This window comes from Podarcis bocagei (genome assembly GCF_964188305.1).
Source record: "Podarcis bocagei genome assembly, chromosome: 12".
NCBI lineage: Eukaryota > Metazoa > Chordata > Lepidosauria > Squamata > Lacertidae > Podarcis > Podarcis bocagei.
The window spans coordinates 33464043-33484428 of record NC_138137.1 but is presented as its reverse complement, the minus strand read 5'-3'; the positions used below and the strand labels follow the sequence as shown (position 1 = coordinate 33484428).

Genomic DNA, 20386 nt, shown 5'->3' with positions numbered 1-20386 from the left:
GCGCTTTGAAATGCAGCTGGGTAGATAACACCACCCTCAGTCAAAAAACTATGGAAACAGAAAGCTGAGAAAAATACAAGTTGCTCCATTGGTCCCAAAGCAAGCCAACGTTGAGGGATGGGGCCTCCTGTATTGATCACAAGGAGATGGGTTGGCCTTCTAGCTAAATGAAGACCCAGGCTCAGGGAGAGTCAGGAAGAAGCTTAGCTTAATCTCCCCCCTCTTCCCTCCTCCTCTAGTACGGACACAAGGAGGCTTTTTGGAAGCTTTTGCTTCCATTTTCGATTAACCATCGCTTGCTGTGTTGAAACTGTGGCTAATATTAACTGTGGCTTGTCTGAAACCATTTGAGTTCAGGCTATGGGTTATGAAGCTGGTTTGTCTCAACAAACCATAGTTACAGTTAATACTGGGTTCAGTTTCACATGTGGCCCTCAGCTGGTTAGTTGAAATTGGAAGTACAAAGCCTTTCCTTGCAACCATATGGCAGGAGAGGGAGTGCAAAAGCCCAGATAGAAAAGCTAGACCTTTTCCCAGGTCCTGTTGCATCAGCCTGTATCAACTTTGGCAGATACCAGTAGAGTTTCTTTGGCTGAAATCTGTGCATCTGTTAGCTTCATGGTATATGAGACCTTTAGAGATCAACCTGTCCAGACACATGCATGCAATTGTGGTGGCTGCCTTTAGCAAAGCATGTTTATCTCAGTCCCAAGAGTCACACTTCAGCTCCAATGAAATTAATGGGGCATAAGATTGTCACACAGTTAGCTTTTTCCTTTACTTTTGCGCATTTTATCTGGGCTACAGCCAACATTTGTTCTATCCCTCTTCTGCAAACCCTCTTTGCTAACTAGATCACTAAGCTGATAAGAGGCTTTACTTTGTATGAACTTTTGTGTACTAATTTAAATGCCAGAAGTGTAAACGTTCTGAATGCATCTTTTGCTAAGTCAGTAATAAGACTTGCAAGGAAAGGACAACCTAAACCATGGGCTAAATGGAGAATCGTTGTCATTTGCAGGGTGAACCTGGTGCCCCTGGTGAAAATGGTACTCCCGGACAACCTGTAAGTATTTTCTCTCTGTGACTTACGCAATATTAAGTCATCAAAAATCCTCTTATCATTTGTTAAAGTTTGCTAGTTGCTTTCATGGAATTCTCAGTGTTCAATAGAAATGATGCTATTTGATTAAAATATATGACTTACTGTGTTTCGGGCAGCAGTAAATCTGCAGTCCTTTGCTCACTTGGGTGTGTGCCAGTCCCACTGAATTAAATCTGAGTTGAGCATGCATAACATGAATCAGGAGCATTGCACCCTATTGTGGAAACTGGGAAAAGGCTGAAGCTATACTAGACTATACTTAATATTGCACTGCAGCTTATTATTATTACTACTAGTACTAGAAAGAAAATAATACTGTGCAGGGTATTGTTTTTGTTTGCTAAACAATGTTATGAATTTTTGAGTTTCTATATCATAAACCACCTTGTGATCCTCTGATGAAGGGTGCTGTAGAAATTTATTAAATGAAGTAAAGAAATATTCGGTAATGATTTGCGTGTCCTTTGCTTTCAGGGCGCTCGTGGTCTCCCTGGTGAAAGGGGAAGAGTTGGTGCTCCTGGCGCAGTTGTAAGTGACTCCCCTACCTGTACAACGTGGCTTCCGTTTTCTTTCTTTTGGATTCTTCAATTTTGTACCAGGAATTTAAGATGTAAAGAGAACCTTTGTTTTCTTTTAGGGGGCTCGTGGCAGTGATGGAAGTAACGGTCCCACTGGTCCCGCTGTAAGTCCAAACTTTAATGTTCTATCATTCTGTCCTGATGAACAACACACACTGTGACCTGCCAGGCACTTGGATTTCTCTGTGCGATGGTCTCCTGTCTTTTTCTCTGCCCTTTATCAGTTGCAGAAAAGGAAATCTTTTCTTTCTTTCCTTCTATTTCAGAAACAAACATTTGGCATTTCCAGATAGGCATCAAAGAGCTGTCCAAAACAGTAGTACTATTCTCAGGGTGCTTCCACAGACTTCTCAGCCCAAGCCTGAAATCCAGTGTTTTGGACTGACTGCTTTCGCAGTGATGACTGGATTTGCCCAGCCCAAGCCGCATAGAAGCTGTGGGAGCTCTCCCTGCACAGATAGCGACATTATTGGCCCTCTTCAGCAGCCTGACTAGTGGCAATCCAGGCTCTGTAGTTAAATATACATATATATATATCTGAAGATCCCTTTTCCTCATCAGTTTTCTGATGGTGCTTAGCCGCTGAGATAAAAAGATATGCCTTGTACACTGCTTATAAAGCAGCTACTCTTAGGAAGCGATGGATTAATCCGTGTTATTTGTGCCCCATGCCAATTTTGCATGTGTTCATTCAATAAGTCTGTTCCATCCCACTTCCAGATTAATCTGCCATTTTTTAAAACCACTGTATTGAAGTGCATACTTTATCTCAATGTACACCTTCCCAAGCATATGTTATGCTAAAGTGAAAATGTTTAAACAACACATTGGGATACATTTTTTGAGCTGAGAATAATTGTATCATGAAATTTGCAGAAATGTGAAATCCGAAGGATGATTGCATTTCTGATCCACACATTAGTCCAGGAGGTGTGTAGCGGGTCAGTCTGCATAAGAATTCACAGATTCTGAATTCTTCAAGCATTCCTGCCTCTGGTTAGGGGGCAAATTGGCTGATTCAAAAACGGAACATGAGGCTTTATTTCTCCAAGTGCCCCTCCCCTTGGGAATTTGGAGATTGACCACAGGAGAAAGATGTCCGCAGGGGTCTGTGTGACATCCGTTTCCCAACCCTGCTTTATATCCTGGAATATCCAGTGTCTAGCCTAGGCAGCGAACCAATCACGTTGTCTCCTGGCCAACTCAGGAAGGAGTAGGTCAGTTACTACCAGTGTGATTAGTACATTGCTCTAAGGCTGGATATACAGCACCTCAATTTTTTAACACATTCTGTTGCACTTTCACAAGCGATGCTAAAAATTGCGCTCTCTTGTTTTGTAGCTAATGCAGTGTTGGGTCCCTGTCTCCCCCCCACACACACACTTTAAATGAAACATCTAGAAAGTGGGTGCTTTTTTATCATAGCAGCCAGGCAAGCATGTTAAACAGGGAAGCAGCAAAATACATCCTTATTCTACCTTAAAGGTTTTAAGATGGTTCTTAGCTCAGGGGAGGCCAAACAGAGGCACAAGGCATTCTTGTTTCTAGAGCCATGCACACACAGAGGTGCATTTGCCCAGAAGCAAGGCTTGTAATGACAGTAGTGATGCCCTGGCACCTCTTATGATGGACCTGGCAAGCTACGTATTGAGCCATATCCCCTTCCTTGGCATTTTGTGCCCAGTGAACATGCTCAGTCCTCAATGGATTTTTTTCTCCTCCTCCTCCCCAGGGTCCTTTTCCTGGTTGTTGCTTTTTGGTGTGGGGAGTGGGTTGGAGGTACTTCTGCAGACCTCAAGATCTCCCCCAAGTCTGCTGATTCCCCTCCATTGTGTGCAGATATGGTACTGTTTCGGCTACATAAGCAGCAGCGCTTATGCCTGAACATCAGATATAAAGGGAATGATGGAAATGCCACGTTCTGATTAAAACGTCAGAACTGAGAGTGATGAAACCTCCTGCCTTGCCATCTCCCTGGGCTGGGAAAACCTGGCAGGGCTCCCATGTTTTGCAGGCCTGCTTTGGGGGCACTGGCGTGCAAAAAAGCAAGGAGACATTTTCATGCGTTTGGCTCTAAGATCGGATTCAAACCTTGTTCTAGGACTCAAATCTGTTGTCATGTAGGCAATCCACTTTGTTGCTTCAGGATCCCATGAGATGTATCCTGGTCATTGATTCCTATGGCCTGGCCTCTTTCCTTTGTCTCCTTCTCAGCCTACTATTTGCACCTGCAGATCATGAAGGATTTCTCTTTCTTTATTTTCACAGGGTCCCATGGGTGCTGCTGGAGCTCCAGGATTCTCAGGTGCTCCCGGAGCCAAGGTATGACCTATATTCCACCCCATCAGGCACAGATGCTCAACGAAATGTTTTCAAACCAAACAATGCTTTAGCTGTACAATGAGAAGAATACAGGTTGTTCCCACCTGCAAACACTCACAACAACCATTTGTAGTTTTCTTTAAACTAATCAAATTGCAGTTGAAATGCAAAAGTGTGATGCTATTTGGTTTGTTCCACACAGTGGGCTGTATCTAGTGGTGTCCCTCTACTGTCACAAGGCAGCATGCATTAGTGGAGAGGAGGAAAAGTGGTCTTTTGCCAATTCCTCCTTCTCTCTGCAGCCCCCTGCTCCATAGTGCTAGGGCATCCTCTGGTAAGCAGTGTGGAGGGCAAAGAAGGGGGGTTGGGGGAAATCATCTCCTCACAGCTTTCAGCTCATGTAAGGCTTTGCTGGACCAAAGAGCAGAGAGACAGAACTGGTTCTGTCCCTATGCCAAAAATATACATCTTGCATTAGGGGAGATATTTGGTGATGCTTTTCCCCAAACCATTGGGGGGGGGAATCAGTGGTTAGCTGTTCACTTAGGATAGATTCACATAACTGCATTTGCCCTCCTGTAAGCAAGAAAAATTAATGGCATGTGCGGAAATTGCAGATGAAATTATTTATTGTTGAGCTAGTTCTAGTGGTCATGATGATTGGGTCGGTTTGTAATAGCCAGGCAAAGATGGGCAGTAACGAAATTGTGCACCTAGCTAGAGAGAAAGATAAAGCACTTGCTTTTCTATCAGGAAGGCTAATGTGGCATTGGCACAGCATATGATGTCTTCATATGGATGTTGTAGATCACAAAAGCCTTCATATGCGAGGGCACAGGCTTAAGCCGCGCTTTGGGGAGGAGGTGTGAGGCTCTGGCAGGGCCCTAGAGCCCTTCCACCTCCTTCCCAAAGCCCAGTAGGCACTTCCCCTGCTTTTTGAGGACTCTAGGGCCCCGTCAGAGCCCTAACACCGCCTTTCCAAAGCAGGGCAAGTGCTTGCCAGGCTTTGAGAAGGCACCCTTCTCGGCTGCACTACTCACCCTGCCATAAATCCACCATGATGCAATGCATCACATGATCCAAACTCAAATGTAAGGATTGTAAAATAAATAATAATAATAGCAACAACAGGGCCAGCATATCTTCTCTTTTCTGAACAATTTGCTGCTGTTGGATCATGATTACTGTACTATCTAGTGCTCATCTTAACAGAGACAGCCACACTGGAGATGTTATCTTTGTTTTGTTTTAAGCCTGATTAGAGTAGTATAGGTTTAATAAGTGCTGAAATGAACCATACACCGAGCGCTCAGCGCTCACCACACACATCCTCTCTTCCCAAACAGGGTGAAGTTGGTTCTGCTGGCAACACGGGTCCCTCTGGTCCTGCTGGCCCTCGTGGTGAGGTTGGACTCCCTGGTGCTTCCGGTCCTGTTGGCCCTCCAGTAAGTTACCCTTGAAGCTTCTGCTACCGATGAATGTGGTTCCTTGCATCTGCTTTTCAGTTATTTTGTTTATATGTGTCGCTTGGGCATAAAGAAACATCTAAGTGATTTGCGCGCGCGCACACACACACACACACACAAAACCCTAAACCAATATGCCTAGATAACATGAGCAGGCGATCATATATATTTTAAACCTAACATTATCCTTTTCTCTCTCTCTTAGGGTAACCCTGGTAACAACGGCATTAATGGTGCTAAAGGCGCAGCTGTAAGTATGCAGGCCTCAAACTGGATTGTCCCATAGAAAAAGCTTCTGTGGCGCTACAGAGGAGAGTTCTGACCTGTGTTCTCCTCCTTCTCTCTCCTTTCTGGGCAGGGTCTTCCCGGTCCAGCTGGTGCTCCTGGCCTGCCTGGTCCCCGTGGTATGATTGGCGCTGCTGGCTCCGCTGGTGCTGCTGGAGCTAGAGGACTTGTTGTAAGTGATGCTATCTACCGTATATGCCTCCTTTTTGCAATTTATGGGTCCTGTGCTTTTGACAATGCATGGCCTGCCTTTCAGTCAAGTGTTGATCAAAGCAGCTTACAAACGGCAGGTATCTCCCAAATCACCCATCATGCAGCCGCACACTAATACACACATGCACAACCTAGCAGCCTTTGTTCCTCTGCTCTCCAGCCCCAGGAACTGGATGGAGGGAACAAACCACCCCCTGAAGCTGCTCCTTATCTGGCCGATAAGCCAGGTAGGTCCTCTCATAGCCATGATTTTCTTCCTGGGAGACGGGGGCAGGCAGTGCAGCCTCCCCAGTGATCCTTGGTCTCTTGTCCAGTGGCAGAGGCCAGCGAATGCTTCCCTCCAATTCCACAGTCCCCAGGGGGGATATGTGGCTTCCACAAAGGCCAGAAGGGCATCGTTTTAGTGCCTGAGTTGCCTTCGTACTTAGGATGCTGGTCTTGCCTGCCAGCATCTGGGCTTGCTCTGACTTTAGGCCGCCCTGGCTGGCACATAGTTGCCCATTGCCCTTGCTAGAACATTTGGCACCATTGCTACATGGTTAATATCCAAGCAAGTGTGAAGCGGTGTCTGATAATGTAAACTGTCTGGGGTTATTTTGCCTTCTGTTGGTCTAGTGCAGTTTTGCACCAAGCTGTTAATGTCTAATGCCAACGACAGTCACTGCTGCAGATTCTCTCTTTTATGTCAACTTTGCCAATGAAAGAATTGTTCTTACAGTGGCAATCCTTACAGCAGCTCTGTAAGGGAGACCAATATTGGGGAGAATACTGGAGCCATGAAGTTTGTCCATGACTTAAGTCAGATGTGAATTAGTAACTGCATATTAACATAGAACTGGGCACAACTTATTCCCCTATTGTACTGCATTGATGATTCCCTTTCTTCAATAAACACACCATCCAAGCCAGTGCTCAGATGACCAGGGGCAGGGCAAGGGAGACAGGCCTGGCCCTCTTACATTCTGTGCCAGCTACTGTTTGTAAGGCTACAGGGTAATGGGATGATTTGGGGAGTGAGACATATGGTTTCATCTACCCCACCCCACCCCAATAATTCAAGCACAAATCTGGGCTAGGAACAGCCCAATTTGGATGACTGAAGCTGCAATCCTATATCCGGTTACCTGTAAGATGGGGGGGGGGACCCACTGATTTAAGTAGGAACCAACTCTTGAGTGGGCATGTACAGACTTGTTTGGGGAGTATCGTTGCATGAGATGCTGCTGCTAGGCCGTTTTGCTGCAGTTCTTAGTTGCTTGGATAACTTTGCAGCCCAGATGTTCAGAAGAAGAAAAACAAAGGTGTGTGTGAATTCATAGTGTTCACTGTTGGGATCTCTTGTTCTGTTTGACTCCAGGGTGAACCTGGCCCCGCTGGATCCAAGGGAGAGACCGGTAACAAGGGAGAGCCTGTGAGTATCTTTACTGCATGAAGCACTGCTATCTATTTGGTGGAAATCGCTGTTGGTTCTGTTTTCTCCCCATCATGCAGCCTGTTTCTCAAAATGGTGGCTTGTTTTGCTCTCTTTCCTACCCGACAGGGCGCTTCCGGCCCTGCTGGCCCTGCTGGACCAAGTGGTGAGGAAGGCAAGAGGGGTTCCAACGGCGAGCCTGGCTCGACTGGAGCACCTGGATCTGCAGGTTTAAGAGTAAGTATGCTGCAAAAGGAAACAAAAACCCAACCCAATAGAAAACACCAGGGAAATCCACAGAGGTAGAACATGGAGTTGGAAGGGACGCCCACTGCCATGCAGGAATATTTTGCCCAGCGTGGGGCTTGAACCCACAGCTCTGAGATCAAGAGTCTCATGCTCTACCAACTGAAGTATAATTGGTACTGGGCTGAATATACATGTTCGTTCTTCATGCAGAAGGCCCCATTTTCCATCCAGGACATCTCCAGTGAAAGGATCAGGTAACAGGTGGAAGACCTTCCACTGCTTGAGATCCTAGAGAGCTGCTGTTGCTGGTCAGAGTAGATAGAACTGGGCCAGGCAGACAGATAGTTTGACCTGGTATATAGGGTGGCTTCCTAAATTCCTGTGGGATTAACATGACCACACCTACGTGTGCTTGGAGGGGCATTCTTGTCTATACCAGACAATGTTCCAATATATGTGCATACATAGGTGGGCCATGGCTTGATGGAGGCAGCACATTCTGGGTCTGTAGAGGACCTAAGGTTCCAGTTAAAGTATTCCAAGTAGCTGGGCTAGGAGAAGGCACTGAGACCTGAGACCCCAGTCTCTCTCCAATGTGGTAGTCAGTGCTGGGCTACCAGAGGGCCTGCTCTGACGAAGGCCATTCTTTTAGCCTTAAGCAAGAGTTCAGCTGCGGCATCTCAGCTAGATATCCAATGTCCTGAAATATTTTCAAACTAATTGTGGTTTTTGTAAAAATAAATAAATCACTAGCTGCCAACGTGTAGTAGCAGCAGCAGTAGCAAATGAGGGTAATGAACAATGAATTGAGAATATATGATTATTCAATTAAAATTGTGTCAATGGGCTTTTTGCTTCTTTAGAACTTGGTGCACTGGGGACACAGTAGGGCTAATTTTTGCAAAATAATCAGTGCTTCTCATGACACGATGAATTTTGCTGAAACTTTGTTCAGTTGTTCCTTTGGGGGCTGGGCTCAGAATCTGGCAGAGATGTAGAACCAACTCTTGCGACAGTTACAGCTTCGCTGCACACTGTATTTTCTAGCCATTGGATCAGTCCCGTGTGTGATCTCTGTGCCTGCATAGCGGTGGAAAAATACTGTGTTTTACAGGAAAAACTGTTCTTTGCCAAAGCTGCATATTGCCAATCTCCAGATCTAGCACTGGAAGAAGAAGCAATTTGCATGCACAACATGTTCGCAAATTATTTTTCCACAGATGCTGAGGCATAAGAGATCGCTTAGCAGGAATGGATAAATCAAATGGGTGAATTGGTCCTGATTTCCCCCCGTTGGGATAAACCATTCCTTTTGTCCTGTGGGCCTGGGTTGCAGTGCATTGTAAAAGTCCTGAAGGCCTTGGTGGTTAGCTCATTTTGACAGTCTACATGCTCACTGATGACAGCGCTTTGATACTGTTCCCGGCAACACACATTATGTTCATTGCAGGATAATGTCAGGTAGTGAAGGTAGCCTCATAATATCCACAAGGCTGTCCCAGGTTGTTTTGCACCTGGTCTGCTTTATCAGTTTTCATCTGCCACTAAATTCAACGATATTGATCAAGACTGAGACATGGACCTGTCAAAACTGGCTTAATGTGCAGGTGAACCTAAGGTCACAGAGCACAGTTGCATCCCTTTTGATAAATCTAATTGTGAGGGATGCTTCCGCCTGCTCTGGTCCCTGCTGGTTCCCAGAGCTATATTGGCCTTCTTGAAATGGTACCTGCCATTCCAGTTGAGAGCTTGCCGCTCTCTTTATTGGGCTCTACCGCAGCCTCTAAAGACCACTGGAATCCCTCTCGAGGACCGGCCCTATCATGGGGCAGGGTGAGGCAGTCACCTTACGCAGCGGGTGCTGGGGAGGGTGAGGAGTGACACAAAGGTGTTGGAGGACAGGGCTGCAAGTGCATAAAGGCAGCAAAAGCCCCTGAGATACCATCCCATTTTGGCTTCACTCCAGCCATTAGGTGCGTGTGCGCCCAGTGCAACTATTTTTATTAAGCGAAGGAAAAGTCGCTTTCTCAGGAGGTCCCAATCCCATCACAAATGCCAAGCATTCCTTTGTAAATCCTTAGCTGTAGCAAGCCTTGCCTTTACCTGTTGGCTAAAACTCTCTCTTCTTTTCTGACCAGATATTTGTGTCTTCTTTTCCTTCATAGGGTGTTCCTGGATCTCGTGGTCTCCCTGGAGCTGATGGCAGAGCTGGTGTGATGGTAAGCTACCTTCTCCTTCTGCTGCTGCTTTTGTTTCTTTTGAAGAGATGTTCTTCTTGCCGTTGTTGCTCCCTCTCATTGGAGCTGGTTGTGGGTTTGTTTCTCCTCTGTAGGGAGCTGTTGGTAATCGTGGTGCTACTGGTGCTGCTGGTGCTAAAGGACCCAATGGTGATTCTGGACGCCCCGGTGAACCTGGTCTCATGGGTGCAAGAGTAAGTATCAAGGGCGAGGATGAGGATCGTGTGACGTTGCAAGGCAGCAGCATCCAAATAAATAGAGGGTTTCCCTTCCGCCTCCAGTAGTGCTTGCATTTAAAAAATGGTCCATTTAAAAAATGCAGTATGATTTATGGTGATGGTTAGTAATGTTTAGTTATGAGAACTTTATATTCATCACTATATTCAAGTCTCACGACCATGTTGTGAGATTATTTGTATTCCCATTATACAAATATGAGACTAATGCTGCAGTGGATATTTGGGTTGCACCCATATCCTAACTTACCTGGGGTTAAGCACAAGGAGCTTAGGTGATGTGCAGCCCTATACATACCTGCTTACTAAACATGTGTAGGATTGCACTGTGATTTGGGAGGAAATCCCAATGAGTTCAATATGGACATTTCCCAGTAAACATGAATTTAATTGGTAGATAGACTGATCTGTCAATCGCTTGTTACTACTTCCAGTCTGCAACAATTTCTGTCGTGTTCATTGATAAATCAATTCCAGCCCATTTCTCCATTAATCTGTTTTAAAAGTCCAGGTGGTCCACGAGGTGAACCTGGCAGGGCACATTTTATCCTAAAACAAGCATTTCAATACATTTTTTGAGCCAAAAAGGCAAAATTTGGAGAAGCGCTAAATTGGAAGATAATTACAATCTGATCCACGTTGCTGGGTTGAAAATGAGGCCCATTCACTTAAAAATACAAAACATTCTTGTTTGAAATAAGCCTCAAAGATGATACTAAGATGAAACGTCTGTGCTTTTTAGGGTCTCCCTGGTCAATCTGGAAGCCCAGGCCCTGCTGGCAAAGAAGGTCTTCCTGTAAGTAGCCCACACTTTACCCTACAAATATATCATTTTTTTAAAATGTAGATTTTAGTTAACAGTTATAGATTTATAAGTAGTGTCCACAGCTGTGTTCTATAAAATTTGTATCCGTTTAGCCTGGTGTCACGGTGCTCCCTAGGCAAAGGAATGCACATAGTAGATCGCTAACACAATATTGTCAAAAGTGGACACTTAGTTTCTATCGTTCCAGGTACCCACACACACCAGTCTAGGGTTCAGGCAACTATTTCCTGGTCTGTGATCTATGGAGCAGTTGCAGCAACAAGGGGGCACACCCTCTCTACCAGTTTATTTGCCTTCCACCGACGGGCTGCGTCCACACAGCCTGAGACTACATCTGCCTAGAAGTTGTCTCTGATCTTCCCTCTTCAATCCCCTCCTGGTTCTGGGAGGCAGTGGTGCAAGAGAGGGTGGGGCAGCACACACAGCCCCTCACTTGCCCAACCTGCCTCTTCCTTCGCTTCTTCCAACCCATCCTGTGCTCCACCCTCCCGCTCTGAATCATCCCCTGCCTCCAACTGTTGCCTATTGGCTGGTACAGTTCACTGGTCCCCTCTCCCAGGTGCACTGTCATCAGCATCCTGCAAGTCCCTGAGCAATTTTCTCAAGAGATCATTGGTGAGCCCAGAGTCTGAGCCTGGGACATTCCCGTGTTCAAAGCCGTTCTGCCATCCCAGGCCCAAGTACAGGCCAGTTTAGGAAATCATCACTGCGGTGTCTGTTGAACCTTGTCTACTGATTCAGGCTCTGCACAGGTGCTGGTTTATTAAAATGGTTTCACAGAAGCTTCCAGACAGGCCTCTGAACACAGGCCTGCAGCAGAACTTCCCCCTTTCCGGCTTTCCTCAACCAGGTCAGGTGTCTTCCAGATGTTGTTGGACTACAACTCCCATCATCCACAGCCAACATGGCCAATGGTCTTGGGAGTTGGGAGCCCAATAACATCAGGCTGAGGAAGCCTGTTGTAGATCTGGGAAGAAAAAGAGGGTGAGTCTAGAGGCTAGGTTGCATCGTGATATTGATATGTAATATAGCATCTATAGCATAGGTATAATATAGTCTACAGCATCATGATATTGATATGTAATGTATTGATATGCAATATAGATATAATGTCTTCATTGGAAGTGTGCTGCTCTCAGTGGAGGTAAAGCAATATACCTAGGATAAAATCAATGTGGTTTGTTTCCCGCCTCTAGGGTCTGGCTGGTGCTGATGGTAGACCTGGCCCAACTGGTCCCGCTGGTCCAAGAGGTGAACCTGGCATCATTGGATTCCCAGGACCTAAAGGTCCCAATGTAAGTGCAATGGAGCTTGGGGGGTACCACCATATAACAGCCTGGTAGCATGAGAAATTGTCTGCAACTCCAACTTCGTGTCCTCATGTTAATCTTTCTGGTATCCCAGCAACAAAGGGATGCGGGTGGCGCTGTGGGTTAAACCACAGAGTCTAGAGCTTGCCAATCAGAAGGTCGGCAGTTCGAATCCCCGCGATGGGGTGAGCTCCCATTGCTCAGTCCCTGCTCCTGCCAACCTAGCAGTTCGAAAGCACATCAAAGTGCAAGTAGATAAATAGGTACCGCTCCAGCGGGAAGGCAAACGACTTTTCCATGTGCTGCTCTGGTTCGCCAGAAGCGGCTTAGTCATGCTGGCCACATGACCCAGAAGCTGTACGCTGGCTCCCTCGGCCAATAAAGCGAGATGAGCGCCGCAACCCCAGAGTTGGTCACGACTGGACCTAATGGTCAAGGGTCCCTTTACCTTTACCTATCCCAGCAACAAATACCAAAGTGATGGCACTACAGTGCTAGTGTAAGGTTACTTCCATATCAATGCCCTGCCCAGGTTTGGGGTCGGGGGGGGGGGAAGGTCCTTAGTCACAATGCCCTTAGTGGAGGGCCTGCTGGCTTCCTGGGGAGAGAACTGCTTCTTCTCGTGCTTCCTGCCATCACTAGACATTTTCCCTCTGGGACAGGGGATTTGTGAGCAAACAGGTGGGAACCATAAGTAGGAGGGGCAGCAAATCTAATTCTCGTTGGCCTGGGTAGGGACATCAACAGGTACCCATTTATGCTGCCCGCCCCCCCTGGTACTGACTCCAGTCTCAGAGAGCACAGGTGGGTTTTCGGAAATAGAGGAGGTGCATCAGCCCAAATAAAGGAACTTGAGCGTAGTTGATATTTGTTCTAATCTTGTTTTCATTTTCTTTTCTTTCTGCCATAGGGTGAGCCTGGCAAACCTGGTGACAGAGGCCATGTTGGTGTTGCTGGCCAACGGGTATGTGCAGCTATCTTATGTCCCAATGAACATGCCTTAGTTAAGAGAGCAGGATCTGTACAGGAATTGCCAACCTCTAAGGGAGGGCTATACTACCTGTCTACCTGTCTATTATCTTCTATTTTTAATGCAAATGAAACAGTTGTTTGTTTTGTGGAGCAACTCTACCATGTGTGCAAGCAAGGAATGTGTTTGTGTGCCTGTGTATGTGTATGTGTACACGTGCCATAAGTTAGCTTCTACATGGTACCAATGTTCAAAGTCATTGGATTAAATCTCATGGAGGGAACACCTCGTCCATTAAATAGTCAGCTAAGGTGATGCCATTTTATTTTTAGGAAAATAACAAACATGGCGTATATTGTCCATATCTTACGTAACTCATCCCTCTGTTATTGTAGGGTGCTCCTGGTCCCGAGGGAAATAACGGTGCTCAAGGTCCAATTGGTGTTGTTGTAAGTACATGATCATCATTGTTAACCTTTGACACAAACACAGAGTTCCACTACCTGTGTCTCCCCATTAACTTCAATGGAGGGCACTGATCTCCATGTGCCTTTCTTTGGGTAGCTTTGCAGGGGGACAGTTGCCTATTTCATTGTGGCCATTGAACTTCCTTGATTTTAATACAGAAAAAAAGTCCAGGGGGGGGGGGCTGTCTAGCCATGCTTCCGCTCCAAAGGCATTGGATGCTTATTTTTATTCTTTTAATTCTTCTAGGGCAACCCTGGTGCTAAAGGTGAAACTGGTCCAGCTGGTGCTCCTGGCTTCCAAGTAAGTGGTGGTGGTGGTGAGGATGATGATAAATATTATTATTTAACAAGTGCCTGAAACATTTTAAGCACTGTACACACATTAAAACATAAGAGGGTCTCTGTGCACAAGTTCGCACAAGTTCTAATAAACACAGCAGAAAAGGAAAAAGGAATGGGAAGGGATGAGGAAAGCAAGGATTGGAGCAGCTGCTCCTTCAGTGGCTGATAGGTGAGGTTATGTTGCTCTCCCCATTACAGTGATGCTCCTGGGAGGCAGCCTCTCAGTGGCCCTTGGTGTCCTGGTCAGGATCAGAGGCCGACATTTGCATCCCTTGCTCTCCTTAAACAAATATGGTCTTTCTTACTAGGTAATGTTAACACAAATTTTGCACTGTTTGCAGTTGGAAACTGTGCTAAGAACAAATGATCAGAAGCATTTCAGTATGTCTTGGCTTATATAGTGCACAATGCAAAGAGTATAAATGTGTTTAGTGCACGAAAACAGGAGTGGTAGATAATTTGAATTGATTTAAGCCGCATCTTTCTTAAGAATCTTTTAATGTGGTCTTGCAAGGAGTTGTCTTGCACATGGCTTGGTTTTCATATAAGGGAGTCATCCTGAAAATCTGTATAATGCACTTCAGTGAAGGGAAGAGCTGTTTTAAGATCTGAGGCTTGCCACTCAAATTACGATAATAAGTTGGTTTGGGCAGAGAACAGCAATAGTAATCCACAGACGTTTCAGTCCATGTGGATTTTGTACAGGCAACTCCCCATTTATGTGTGTTCAAGGCATGCGTGACTGTGCACAGGAACCCAGAAGTGGGACACAAAGGGGCAAAAACAGCCCTGAAAGAGTGCAGAAATGGCAAAATGGCATAAAAACAGCAACTAGCAATCCCACAAGCCTTTGCAAGTGCAATCGCAGGACCTTTGAGGCCTGTGGAGAGTTAGAATTTGAGCAATGAGGTTTGGAGGATGTTTGCAGGCTTTTTCAACTGTGCTCCCAACACACACGATTTTACTTAAACACACGGGTGCCTTGCAACATAACCTCCCTCATAAACGGGAGTTGCCTATACAGAGTATCCCGTGTTCAGTCCCCAGCATCTGCAGATGGGACTGGGAATGTCCCCTGCCTGAAACCTGGGAGAGCTTTTGCCAGTATAAATGTGGACAATACTGAGCTAAAAAGACCAACGCTCTGACAGGAAGTCAGGTCCTTGTTCCTGTCTCTTGAACAAAGCCTGTGAGACGTAAGAGCCCTCACATTTTAGACTGCATTTACTAATACTTTTGCACAGGCTCACCTGTAACTTTTCATAATACACGAAAGGATTGTGGAGTTGTTGATTATTGCCATCTGTTTCTTTTCATTTTAGGGTCTTCCAGGTCCCTCAGGCCCAGTTGGTGAAGCTGGCAAACCAGGCGAAAGGGTAATTGAACACAATACATTTATGGATAAGATGTGTTTTTTTCTGAACCACACAAATGCAGTGCCCCAAATCTTGGTAGGGTAACAGAGAGAAAGTCTGTGCCTGTCTAACCGCAGTGAGAGAAATCCTGCTGCCCATCTGTCATACGCAGGTGTCCAATGTGGCCGGGAGAAAAGCAGGTTGGCATGCTTCCTCTAAAGAGACATGAGGGAATGTCTGTGGCTCCCTTGTGTCTCTGTAGGGACAAGCAGTAGCTGCACTGTGGTTCTAGCAATGGCCCTTTACATTTTCCCTAAGGCAGCATGGTCAGTGCTTACAGCACACTGTAGGAATATTTCGGCATGGTTTGTCTGACATTCCCCTCTCAAACCGAGGGGGGGTTAATTTGATTCAGTGTACCTGCCCTGTGTTGCTCAAGCCAACTGGACATTCTTGGCTCCTTTGTTTTTGGCTTGTGAATATGGATAACACAGTGTGCAGCATGGAAAACACTCTTGGAAAAAAAGCACAACAACAACCACATTTTACCCTTAGAAATATGGCCACTTAATCGGTTAAGCTGGTAGGTTCCCTCCCCCCTCCTTCCTGTGAATACACACAGATTTAAAATATATGTCTTCTTTATTGGTCATCGGTTGGGTTTTTTATCCCGCCATTACTCCAAAGGTGGTGTGCATGGCTGGTCTCTTCCTCATCCTCACAACAACCCTGTGAGGTTGTCTGCCAGCCTGCAAGAGAGAACGAGAAGGAACACAACAACAGAGTCAAATTCTCTCTTGTGGCTTGAGCCCTACGTTCTGCTGCACCACAGTTTTGAGATCAAAATGTGCATCTCCTTTTTTATCTCACTGGATTGAAATAACCTCAGTCGGTAGCTATAATAATTCTTAAAATGACAGTAAGGAAAACACATTCAAAGTTAAGCGTAACCTGTCTCTCTCTTTCTCTCTTTTGTGCATAGGGTCTTCATGGTGATTTCGGTCCTGCTGGTCCTGCTGGTCCAAGAGTAAGTTTATTTTTCACTGTGCTTTGCTTTGTTCCTAAAGTCTGCAATACCTGCCTTTGAACCTAAGAAAGATTCGTTCAGAATACCCTTGAATAACCACTGCTATTGGGGTGGGTTTCTGTTTGGGAGAAAGGACCACAGCTCAGTGGTAACACACATGCTCTGCATGCAGAATTTCATAGGTGCAATCCCACATAGGGCTGGGGAAGACCCCTGTCTGAAACCCTGGAGGTTTGCTCCCAGTCGGAGTAGACACTGCTGAGATAAATGGCTTAACTCTGTATAAGGCAGCTTCTTGGGTTCCTATGCCTCATCTCCATTGTGGAAGATTTCCCAAGGGGAAAGGCTGCCGTTTCTAGTCTTCTGCCTATAATACACTAAATCACATTTTCACCTTCTGAAGATTTGTACAGAGGACAGCAACACACATAATGAGATAATACGGTTAATGCTGCATCTGTTAAGTGTTGTTAATGTGTTCAGTGTCCAGTATAATTTATATATGCATGTATGGCATGCATAGCGCATTATCAAATTGTAAAATATTGCATGAATATAGCATGCATACATAAACTGCATAGGATATGCAGAGTTGCAAGTTGATGTCCTTATATTGACAGGGAGGAACTGAATTCTGGACTGAGAGATAAAGCCAAGTAAAGGAATAGTCTCCTAAGAACTCTGGCTCAGAAGTGAGTCCCATGGAAACCAATGGGACTTCCTTCTGTCCCAGTGTCTTTGGAACTGGGCTGTCAATAATGCGTCTGCATCTAGAGAGCAGCACTCTGAGTTCTTGTTTAGATGCAGGACTCCTGCAGAAGAGCAAGGCCTGCCCTTAAGCCTAGATCCCATTCATCAGCTATGTATGAGCGAAGAAGCAAAAAAATAGCGTTTGTTGGTGGTACCACTAACATCTTCCAGGCTTCAGTGCTAAATGCTAAGCTTGCTATCAAAATTCAAGGCCTCTGGATTCCAATTAACTTCTTGCCCATCTTCTTCCTCCAGGGTGAGCGTGGACTTCCAGGTCAAAGTGGTGCTGTAGGTCCTGTAGGCTCCATTGGAAGCCGTGGCCCATCCGGCCCACCAGGAACTGATGGTAACAAGGTAAGGCAAAAAGGGTGCTATTTTTCTGAAATCCTGGGGAGGGCAGTGTCATCTCCTTGATGCAAGCACTTAGCCGGAGCCTGATGGAAACCTCCCATATACATGTGTGCCTGGTGTGTGTAGCATGTCAGCAGTCTGCTGCTTTGCTGCCTTTAAGATTTTACATTATTGGTGAAGGGTGCAGTGGTCACATAGGGGTATTTTTGGCTTAGGTATAAGTCATTGTTGTCAGAAGTGTAACTGTTAAAAAAGGAATGAACAACCTGCAGTCCTCCAGATGTTGCTGGACTGCAGCTTCCACCAGTCCCAGCCAGCAAGGGATAAAGGGAGTTGTAATCCAACATCTAAAGGGCTAGGTGCTCACCACCCTTGTTCTAGAAAGGGCACCTGTGATACAGAGAACCCACCAGAGGCAAACTCAAGAGCTTGTCAGCAAGCCTGCTGTTGACCAAGTAGCAGCTTTTTATTTGGCATTAATAGGTGCTTTAGAACATCCTCTTAAATTTCAAATGAGGTTGTTGCGTAGGGGTTGTGTAGGATGCTGTTAGATGAACATGGCCTGGAATCCTCATTATGTATCTGGAGCTTGTCAGTCATGTGGCTTTGTCTAGATCAGAGATTGAGCCTTCCTTTTCTTCTGCTTTTATGGCATAGTTGCAGCTTCATATATACTTACTAGTTCTGGCTTTAGGATGTAGAGGTGTACCCGGTGCAGAAAATTTCTTGTCACCCCCACACACATTTTGTGTGTGTGTGTTTTGTCTGCAAAAATAGTTTTGTTATTTCATATTTTCTTACAAAGGAATGTGGATTCTGAGCCTCTGATAACAAGTAGGCAACTATGGACAGATACTTAAATCTACAGGATGGGTTGTGTTTTGGCTTGTGTTATTTTATTTATATTTATTGTTTATTTATTTAATAAAATTTATTTTAAAAACCTGCAAAGTGGTTTACCAAAACAAAAAACAAAACAAAAAACAAAAAACCACAGCAGTAAAATCAAGAAAAAATCAAGCTAAAATATTAAGATTAAAATTACTTCAACTTCCTAAGCATCTAGGTATGCTTGCCTAAAGAAGAATGCTTTTAGCAGGTGCCCGAAAAGAATCTAGCAAAGGCTTTGTTGAAAGTTCAGCCTTCATGACAAAGGAAGACGGCCAAGTAAACAGCTATTTTTGTGGAGGAGGGTCAAGATATTAACTGATATGCATGAAATTTCATAAGTAGCTATATAATCCCTAGTATAGTAAGATAAGACCTTTGGAGCAGGCATTTTTTAAAAAAAAGTTATTTATGAACCGCCCTAGTAGGGCAGTAATTGTTCCTTGATAATTTGTCACCCCCCTCCATGATGGCACCTGGAGCAGACTGCCCCCCTGCCCCCCTTCCCTACACCCCTGTTAGGATGACACTTTTCACTGCAGCATGTGTGATGAGGCAGAGTCCAGACATGTACAGGGATGCTCTGTGATAGATTTCTGCAAATTTCCACCCTGCCTGTTGATTCTGGATCTGGAGTCCTGGTCAACCTGTAATGGATCTATTTTTGGTTTCTCTAACCCTTAAACAAATTGAGGGGTGGTAGCAGTACACAGGGGTCTCCAGAAAGGTATTGCCAGTTGCCCATCAGGTTTCAAGCCCTGGATGTCGCTGAAGGGATGACAGACAGCCCATGCCTGTATCCAATGTTTCATAGATTTCTTAGAATCATAGTTGGTAGGGAGCATGAGGGTAATCTAGTCCAACCCTCTGCAATGCAGAAATCTTTCACCCAATGTGGGGTTTGAGATGAAGAGTCTCGTGCTCTACTGACTGAGCTATTCAGGGGTTATTCCTATTCAGAGAAGACCCAATAAAAATAAAGGGCATGACCAGCTTAGGCCCATCAATTTCAATGGTGAGTATAGCTTAGTTAGATACAACCCTTGGAAAATATAATTCACATGGTTCCTGGCATCCCTTGATGCTGCCAAGATGATAATGAAGTCAATCTCATATCGGGTTAATTTTGAACACCCAGAAGACATCCTCCAAATCGATCCATTTTAATTAGACCTATCCCAAACCAGACATTTCTGCTTAGGATGTATTCAGCTGCTTTTACCTGCATGTTTGGAGAATGGATCGTTTGAATGTCACGTGATAAGAAACATCACCTCCACTCCTGGGCAGCTACTGCAGAGAGTATTTTTCCCCCAGCAGTATTCAGAAATGCAGTACCTTTCAGAATACTAACAAGCAGCTATTCGCAGGCAGGAACAATGAAGCATGTGGCTCATTTCCCCCTAGGGCTCTTGAAGGTTGAATCTTTCTTTTCCTGTTCTCCTAGGGCGAACCTGGTGCCGCTGGTGCTGCTGGTACCCCAGGCCCAGCTGGTCCCAGTGGAATGCCTGGCGAGAGAGGTATTGCTGGCGTCCCAGGAGGCAAAGGCGAAAAGGTAAGGCCAATAAGAGGCAAGCTGATTCCTGAGCAACAATTCATCACATCCGCAAAGTCGCCCCTGGTGTATTTTAATCGCAAGGTCTTCCTCGGTGGGGAAAGGCTGTGGCCATGCTTTATAAGCTGATAACCCCAGGTTCGGTCCCTGAGTAGCTATAGTAATCAAGAGACCCCATTTTAAGCACTTGTGCTGCAGTGGGAAGCCTTAGGCTCAGCTTTCCTGGCTTAGAATCATATGCGGCAAGTCACTTGGAAACCTTCTGTGTAATAAGTGACCCACAAGTTTAATTCTGTCAATTTATTATTATTCTGGTTTAGTTTATCAAGACCCAAAGCTGAGTACATATGTGAGTGAGACTGTGTTTTCCAGGGACGCTACATCATAGGCATCTGCAAGAAATTGGCTTAGTGGGAAATATGGTAATGGGAAGCGCTAAACAC

At 45.4% G+C, this 20386-nt stretch overlaps 1 protein-coding gene across 1 annotated transcript in view; it reads left to right on the top strand.

Annotated features, from left to right (window-relative positions):
* COL1A2 (collagen type I alpha 2 chain) overlaps nt 1-20386 on the top strand; it is a 67050-nt gene that overhangs the window by 23756 nt on the left and 22908 nt on the right. Inside the window, exons 11-30 of the mRNA XM_081163063.1 lie at nt 1022-1066; nt 1580-1633; nt 1743-1787; nt 3952-4005; nt 5352-5450; nt 5677-5721; nt 5830-5928; nt 7327-7380; nt 7510-7617; nt 9795-9848; nt 9962-10060; nt 10845-10898; nt 12125-12223; nt 13149-13202; nt 13604-13657; nt 13923-13976; nt 15340-15393; nt 16355-16399; nt 17405-17503; nt 19836-19943. Coding sequence (XP_081019189.1) covers nt 1022-1066; nt 1580-1633; nt 1743-1787; nt 3952-4005; nt 5352-5450; nt 5677-5721; nt 5830-5928; nt 7327-7380; nt 7510-7617; nt 9795-9848; nt 9962-10060; nt 10845-10898; nt 12125-12223; nt 13149-13202; nt 13604-13657; nt 13923-13976; nt 15340-15393; nt 16355-16399; nt 17405-17503; nt 19836-19943 — 1377 coding nt within the window. The remainder of the gene's footprint in view (nt 1-1021; nt 1067-1579; nt 1634-1742; nt 1788-3951; nt 4006-5351; nt 5451-5676; nt 5722-5829; nt 5929-7326; nt 7381-7509; nt 7618-9794; nt 9849-9961; nt 10061-10844; nt 10899-12124; nt 12224-13148; nt 13203-13603; nt 13658-13922; nt 13977-15339; nt 15394-16354; nt 16400-17404; nt 17504-19835; nt 19944-20386) is intronic.